Source organism: Octodon degus, unplaced genomic scaffold (assembly GCF_000260255.1).
Source record: "Octodon degus isolate 3935 unplaced genomic scaffold, OctDeg1.0 scaffold00092, whole genome shotgun sequence".
Taxonomy (NCBI): domain Eukaryota; kingdom Metazoa; phylum Chordata; class Mammalia; order Rodentia; family Octodontidae; genus Octodon; species Octodon degus.
In genome coordinates this window covers 7,119,058-7,127,183 of record NW_004524668.1, presented here as the reverse complement: position 1 = coordinate 7,127,183, position 8,126 = coordinate 7,119,058, and the positions used below count along the sequence as shown (strand labels likewise).

The window sequence follows — 8,126 nt, the reverse complement described above, 5'->3', positions numbered from 1 at the left end:
AGGCTTTGTGACACAGCCAACAGGCACAGCTGGTAAGTGGCAGAGCCCTGTACTCTGATCCAGGGTCCACAGCACTGTGGTATGGAGGCTGGGTGCGGTCAAGGGGTACAGGCCCTCCTCCAGCCAGTCACCATGGAAGGGAAGAGGTTGTGTCCTGCTCCTATGGGAGCTAACTCGATGTCCTTTCTCCACCCACATCTCAGCAAAAACCAGCCAAGCAGGAAAGGAGGGCAGAGGTGGTCAAGAACAGGTCAGGTGGTTTGGCTGTAGGCCCTGGCTCTGGCCTCCCTGCTGCGTCCTTGCTTGACCAGCTAAATGCTGACCCCCCCCAACACAAGGACAGGACCCATCCCCCACCACACTTAACGTGGATCCACCTGCTGCCTGGTGAGCCACACCCAAGCTGCAATTGCAGGGATTTGCAAAAGAGAAAACAAAGCAGACACTCGGACTAACCAACCCAAAGTCTTTCCTGGCAGAAGGTGACTGTCTGGTTAAAAGCTTCCTCCTTCTTCGAATACTGGCTGGACATTTGTAAGCTCTTCCAGCTGCAGGAACAGGTTGTGGCCTCAGCTGATCTGGGGCTGTGTCTCTAGGCAGACTCCGCCCTAACCCCAGAGGAGGACCCATAGAGGCTCACCACTGAGGTCTGTCATCCGTGGCCACAGTGGCTACTCTGTGCCAACTCCAAGTCACCTTTGCTCCAACTCTGCAGCTGGCTGGCCCCAGCCTGCCCAGGACACCCTCCCACTTGGCCCAGCAGGATCCAGGAACTGGTCCCCATTGGGCAATCATTAATCGGATTTTTGACATTCCTGGGCCCGGGTCAGCCTGAGAAGCATGTTCCCTAGAGGAGCAGAGGCCCAGGACTGGCATTTGGACATGCAGCTGACGGGCAAGGTAGTGCTGTCTGCCGTTGTGCTGCTCCTGGTGTCAGCAGCCTACGGACTATACAAGTCCAGGCCTGCCCGGGCACCGCAGAAGGGTGGGAACCCCAAGGCCAAAGCTGAGAAGGAAACAGAGGGCTCAGGGCAGCCTGCTGTCCAAAGTGCTTCTCCAGCAACACTCCAGAGGCGGCCGAGACGTCAGAGGGCCAGCCACGGGGCTGGAGCACCAGTGGGCTGCAGCTCAGGGGACCCAGGAGGCCCCTGTGTCCTGGCCCCAGGAGCCTCTTGCAGACACAGGAAGCCCCCAGGTGAAGGCGGGCAGTGCTCAGGCTCCGAGCAGGTGCCTCCGTGCTGCTGTGGACAGGAAGCCGGAACAGCTGTTGGCGGTAAGCCCACCCCTCCCTGCAGCTCTTCAGCTGAACTTACCGTGGCAGTGGACGGCAGCTGTGTGAGTAGTGAGCCTGCTACATGGCCAGACAGTGGGCCTGCAGAGCAGCCAGGGCTGGGGGAGCTGGGACCCAGGCACAGCCGGGTGGCCCCCACGGAAGGCAGCAGTGACATGAACCAGAACTGGGTTTTCAGCCACGTGACAGAGGTGAACAGAGAAGAGACCCGTACACTCCAGGCTACCTCAGACATGGGCCTGGCCATGCAGCAGCAGGAGGGAGCCACCAATGCCTTCTACACCTTCTCATCCATGGCCCGGGTCCGAATGGAAGAGAACTTCATACAGAAGGCAGAGGGGCTGGGGCCTCAGCTGAAGGGCAAGGTATATGACTACTATGTGGAATCCACTTCCCAGGCCACATCCAAGCTGGCCTCCGGGACAGCAGCTCTGGCTGGACCTCCCTCCCCTAGGCCAGCATCAGAGCCCCTGGGAACAGGGGCATCCTCCAGAGGCCAAGCTGGTGACACAGAAGATGGAGCCAGAGCAGCCGCCTCCCCACGGTCACCCTCAGCATGTGGCTTCAGCAGGAAGGAAAGTCTCCTGCAGATCGCAGAGAACCCAGAACTCCAGCTCCAGCCCGACAGTTTTGGGGAACCTGCTGCAGCCCACCCAGACCAGCAAACCCTGCCCAGTGCATCCGGGTGCAGCAGGGAACTCCATGTACAACTGGAGGACAGGACCAATGTCTTCCACATCCCCCTGAGCCCCGCTTCCACCCTGGACATCTGCCTGGATCTGGGCAATTGCTATGAGGTGCTGACCTTGGCCAAGAAGCAGGACCTGGAAGCCCTCAAGGAGGCGGCCTACAAGGTGATGAGTGACAACTACCTGCAGGTGCTCCGCAGCCCGGACATCTACGGGTGCCTGAGTGGTGCAGAACGGGAGCTGATCCTCCAGCGAAGGCTTCTTGGCCGAAAGTGCCTGGTGGTCGCCGACATGTGCCCTCAGGAGGACTGTGGCCGCCTCTGTTGCTATGACAATGAGCAAGATGCCTGGTACCCATTGGCCCAGCTGCCACCTGAGGCTGTGTCCCGCGGATGTTCTGCCTGCAGCCTCTTCAATTATCTCTTTGTGGTGTCTGGCTGCCAGGGGCCTGGGCACCAGCCGTCTAACCGCGTCTTCTGCTACAATCCCCTGACAGGGATCTGGAGCGAGGTGAGTTCGCTGAACCAGGCCCGGCCTCACTGCCAGCTGGTAGCGCTGGATGGCCACCTGTACGCCATTGGGGGAGAGTGTCTGAACACCGTGGAGCGCTACGACCCTCGCCTGGACCACTGGACCTTCGCCCCGCCTCTCCCCAATGACACGTTTGCCCTGGCGCACACGGCCACGGTGTGTGCCGACGAGATCTTTGTCACAGGCGGCACGCTGCGCTACCTGCTGCTCCGTTTCTCGGCCCAGGATCAGCGCTGGTGGGCCAGCCCCACAGGCGGCAGCAAGGACCGCACGGCCGAGATGGTGGCAGTCAACGGCTTCCTGTACCGCTTTGACCTGAACCGGAGCCTGGGCATCAGCGTGTACCGCTGCAGAGCCAGCACGCGGCTCTGGTACGAGTGCGCCACCTTCCGGACGCCTTACCCGGACGCCTTCCAGTGCGCGGTGGTGGACACCCGCATCTACTGCGTGGGGCGCCACCGCACGCTCTGCTTCCTGGCTGACCACGTCTCACCCAGGTTTGTGCCCAAGGAGCTTCAGCACTTCCCCTCCCCCCAGGGCACCCTCCTGCCCACTGTCCTGACCCTGCCTGGCCCCACAGTGCAGCAGACCAGGGTCTAGCACCCAATCTGCAGGCTCCCCATGACAACCAGAAGGCAGAGCCCCACCCCTGCCTATTGCTCCAGGAACGCAGAAATTTAGCCATAAAGAGAAGAATTCTAACCCCACCTCCTGTGGCTTCAGGATCTCAGATGTGTTCTTCTGCTCTGGGGGCTGCTGAGATCTGCTTCACAGAAAGAATAGTAAAGCTAGGGATCAGTTTTCCAAGGCAGAAAGCATTGCATCTGCAGGAATGACCACCATCTTGCTCCAGATCTGAAGTCTTGGGGCCTACGCCAGGACCCCCTCAAAGCTTAGAGCAATGCCTTACTCAACCACAGCTCTAGGTACCCTCAGAGGGCCCTTCAAGCTATTCCCTCTGGAGATGGGCTGGGCCCCGTGAGCCTCCCATGCCTCTTCTTAAACATGAGTCACTGGACTCACTCTTTAACATACCCAGAAGCACTGGGGTACAGGGAGGAACATTCAAAGGAAGTGGTTTGAGCAGAACTGGAAAGAGCTGGGGCTTCTGCGGAAGGAGAGAGGGTTGAAGCTGTTGACCGGCTGAAGTTGAAGGTGCCCACCAGTCGCTCTTGTCTGCAGAGTAAATTTGTCCAGCCCCATTTTTTTTTTTTTCTTGTTCACTGGAACTCTGTTCCCTGGGAGGAAGGAGAAACTGGCCATCTTCCCATAGAGATTTACTCACAATAGGATGGATTCTGTAAACTATGAAGTCTCAGGAAGGGAGGGCCTGGTGTGACCCAAGACCACCTTCTTCCCAGTCCCCTGCCCACATACACTGCTCCCTGACCCTAGCATTCTTGCCCCAGACCTCAGGATCCTTTCAGGAGACCAGCCTCTGTCTAGAAGCAAAGAAGCCATTCCCTGTCAGCTGGGGAGAGGGCATAGCAGGACTGGATCCCAGTGCAGCATGGGATCACCCCATTAGGCTCTCCAGTCAAGGGCAGACCAGGGAGGGGCTGATCCATCATATGGCTGTAGCACTGGACGACTCCACTGGAGCATCCAGGGACTCCTTTCACATCAGGTTTGGTAAATTCTGCAGTGGAGGAGACCAGCCTCGGGAAGGTATGCATTCTTCCTGGAAGGAAGGGAGCAGGGTAGGTCCATTCTACCCCCATAGCCCTTATTCTCTCTGCAAGGGGCAAAGATCTTGACGTCAGCCTGAAGCAGAGACATGGCACAGGACCTGGCATAGGAGAAGATAGCAATGCTTTGGACCTCAGTGTTCCTGCAGATGCTGGGCCCAGGCTGGGATCTTTGGAGAAGAAGCAGAATTAAAGCACAGCATGAGAAAGTTGTTGGTATGGAGATGAAAAGAGAGCTCTTATTGAACCACACAAGGCCGCCGCCCCTAGTCTAGGGCATGGGAAGACGAGACAGCTCACTGTATTCCTAGATTAGATGCTGGGAAGGAAAGCCAGCTAGGACCATGGCTGGCCCCGGGGAGAGAAACACTCAGGCATGGGCCTTCGAGGATGGGGCAGGAAGGATGCTGTCAGTGAGGAGAGGCAAAGGAGACCGTGACATTTTGATCCCAGGTGGGAGCGGGTGAGCTTGGAGGCCAAGTCCGTCCGGAAGTTAGAGCAGCTGAACCCAGGCCCTGGTTTGGAGCAGGTGAAGGAAAAGATGGATAAAGTTCAGGAAAGTTCCCAGACCCAGGAAGGACAAAGGATCATTCTAGGGACACATTTGGAAGCACACTGCATGCCTTTGGTGGGGACCAGGGAGATGATTGCCAGGGGAAGGCAGCATTTGTTCCAGCTCCCAGTTATGATGGTCATAATGAAGGGGAAACCTGAGACCAGACTGGCTTAGATGAGAGGTACGCAATACAGCTAATCCACCTCTCTTCCAGTCCCATGGCAGGCATCACTAATCGATGCCCTATTTTTTCCAGAAGAGTCCTTATGATGGCTTCAAACTATTCCCATCCAATGTTCCAGCAGTCCCAGTCCCAAGAGATCAGAGCTGGTGTACTCATCACCACTGATGTGGGTCTCTGGAGCTAGTTTTAGGAATGGAGATGTTCAGGACATCACGGTGAAGCAAGGTAGCTCTGGGAACCTAAGATGATCCTCCGGGGGCATAATGCCAGGATCCACTCACTCACTGGTAAAACAAGCATGTATAGACTATTGGGCCAGGCACTGTACTAGGGACTGGTGACATCAGCAGATCTCTGCCTAGTGGAGGGAAATGAGCAATTTTATAAAAACAAACAAACATAACAAAGAAAGCTTGGAGCCCGGGTCGCATGAATGCCAAGAGGAAAGGCTGAGGGAAGGGACAGCTCTTTCCAACTGTGTGATCAGCCTCCTCGATAGGGTGGAATGTGAGTGGGGACCCCAGTGGAAACCTGGGAGATGCACAAGCCGGCAAGGGGGAGGCCCACTCTTGCCACACCACGCCAGATGGAGAGGACCGGGCTGCCTCCCTGCTGCACCATCTTGGGGTAAAGGAGAGGCCCAGCTATTCTGAAGGTGCCTTGGTACAAGGGAAAGAATTCGACCCCACCAACACTTACAAAACGGACCTCTGGCATGGAACAAGCTGCGTCCCCTAAGAGAGAAGCGGAGTTTGCACATTTAGGGGTGAGAGTCGACGGAACACCAGGACCCTGCAGGTGTCACACCCCGTGTGCAACTGGGTAGCAGTGTGAGGGTGTCTTTTCCTAGGACGAGTCTAGGATTTCCAGCTGGCCTTGTTTAATAGCCTCAGGTCTCTTACCACACTCGTACCAAAGCCACAGTCGGCGTCTTGGAGAAGGGTGACCTCTATCACTTGGCTTTCTGTGGATCAACTGTCTTGCGTTTTTAATAGGCGCTCTTCTTTAGGAAAACAAAAATAATTAAGTCTGAATCGCCTTCGAATTTAAGCCAGCCTTGCCTGGCATCGAAAAGAAAATTGGAAAATTGAGAAAAGTATATTAAAGAAAAAGAAAAAAAAAAAACCTCTTCATTTTTGCCACCCAAAGACGTCCCCTCCCGTGGCGCGCGCCTCTCCCCCTTCTTCTGGGCGGCTTTTGTTCAGCTCGATTTTTGCATAGGTGTGATTATGCTGAGTGTACAGTTCAGCTGCTTCCTTTCTTCACGTAGCATTTTAGAATAAGCATTTTCCTGTGTTATTACAAACCCTCGGTAAACATCATTTCGATAGCTGCGCAATATTCTGCCGAGAGAATGTATCACGGTTTATTTAAGCATCCTCCTCCTCCTCCTCCCCCCACCCCCTTTGGGCCTGTGGATATTTTTCCCGGCTGGTTTCTTTTTGTATCATAAATAAAATGTCCTTTGTTTTCTTGTCTCCTTTGTGGGACTTCTATCAATATTTACAAGAAAAGCCCAGCGTAGGTCCTGTATGGAAGAACAGAGTTGCTGGAACAAACACAGAAGCCAGAGCAGCATTTGCCTAGAGCTGGGGCTGTGGCCAGGTGCAGGGAGCTCTTTTCCCTTACAAATGGGGAGTAGCTGATAGGTTTGGGCTCTCGTGTAAGTTGCTAAAATCATTATGGTGGTCATCTTATATGGCCAATGCCCTTAAAACAAAGGCCCTCGCTCCCAGGACCACCTCCCCCTTCTTCTCCAACTTAGCCCAAGACATAATTTCCTTTCACCCTTCCCGCCGCCTCAGGGAAGACCCCCAACCAGCTCCCTCAGTTATATCTAAACATCCCCTCCAAACTCCACCCCTGGCAAAGGCCATAAAAGCCTCAGCCTCCCTTTATCTAGTCCAGAAAATTCCTTGACCTCCCTCAAAGAAAATAAAGCCCCTTTCCCTTTTTCCTTCTGCCTGTTTCTCTGCTGCACTGTTCGCCTGAAAAACACCTATCAGTAGCCACCCCACGGGGCCTGGGAGAACCAGCCTGCGTCTTAGTGGCATATCTGGAGCGGCAGCCAGGCTCTGCTTGCCTGTGTCATCCTTACCTGGAGGAGCTTGGTGGCCCCATCCCCCTCCTCCTCCAGAAGTCTCCTGAAGCTGTGGCTGCAGCCAGCAGCAGTGCCCTAGGCGGGTGCAAGGCTGTGGGCAGAAGCAGGAAGATGAAACAGTTGGAAGGAGACACCTCCGGGGAGCCGGAGTGGAAGCAAGGAACGAAGCCTCTACAAATAGCTTCTAGCCTGTGGTCGTTCGAAAGGTGGGATGCAGGTCAAAATAAAACAAAAATGAAAAGCCACAGAGGAGTCTCGCTTGTCTTTTTTGTGTGCAAAGGAGAGGTGGAGACATGGATTTTGTACCAATAACAGCAATGTTCTCAGCACCAGGCAGCAGGCAGACCACTGGAGAGGAGGTAAGCAGGGGTCCTGCGCTGAGTCTGCAGAGCCCTGTGGCCGGCAAGGGCCTCTCACCCTCATGGTACAGAGAGAAATGGACCAGGCTCTGCCCAGAGTTCAACATGACTGCACAATACCTATTGAGTTAAATGATTATTAATAATTATAACACCAGCCTTTGTATCTCTCAAATCCTAGAGGACAGAAATGTAATCATGGTTAATCCATTTATTGACTCTCAGGGCTCGTAGCTTTCTAGTCATACAAGCTCATTAGTTTTAAACTAATTTTTATTTTTTACTTTGAGACAGAGTCTTGATAAATGGCCCAGGCTGGGCTTAAACTTCCAATGCTTTTACTTCTTCAGCCTCCCAAGGCACTGGGATTACAGATGTATGCCACCACGCTAGATTGATTTTTCTCTTTTTAAGAGACAAAATCTCACTATGTTGCCTGGGCTGGCCTCTAAGTCCTGGATCCTCCTGCCTCAAACTCTTGAGTAGCTGGGACTATAGTCCCATGCCGCCATTCTTGTTTTCTGTTGTTGTCTCATTTTACACTCACGACAACCAAGGTAGAGAGCAAAACTGGCCAGATTCCCCCCTTCCCATCAACCTCTCTGCTGCTGGCATCTGGTCATGTGACTTGCCCTGGCACTCTGGAGAAGTTGCACACTCGATGTAGCAGAAGGTTCTGTCTTTCATGGTTCTTGAAAACCCTGAGACTGCCACCACGGGGACAAAC

General features: G+C 54.5%; 1 protein-coding gene across 1 annotated transcript; it reads left to right on the top strand.

Moving 5' to 3' along the window:
- Positions 1-625: 625 nt before the first annotated feature.
- Klhdc7a (kelch domain containing 7A) lies at positions 626-6,419 on the top strand. Its single transcript, XM_004637677.2, has one exon. It carries the CDS (start codon positions 841-843, stop codon positions 3,109-3,111), a length of 2,271 nt encoding a protein of 756 aa, XP_004637734.1. The 5' UTR covers positions 626-840; the 3' UTR covers positions 3,112-6,419.
- The last annotated feature ends 1,707 nt before the right edge of the window (positions 6,420-8,126 follow it).

Bases quoted from the DNA above. Each gene is read 5' to 3' on its own strand.
- Klhdc7a (XM_004637677.2), top strand. From the start codon at position 841: ATGTTCCCTAGAGGAGCAGAGGCCCAGGACTGGCATTTGGACATGCAG.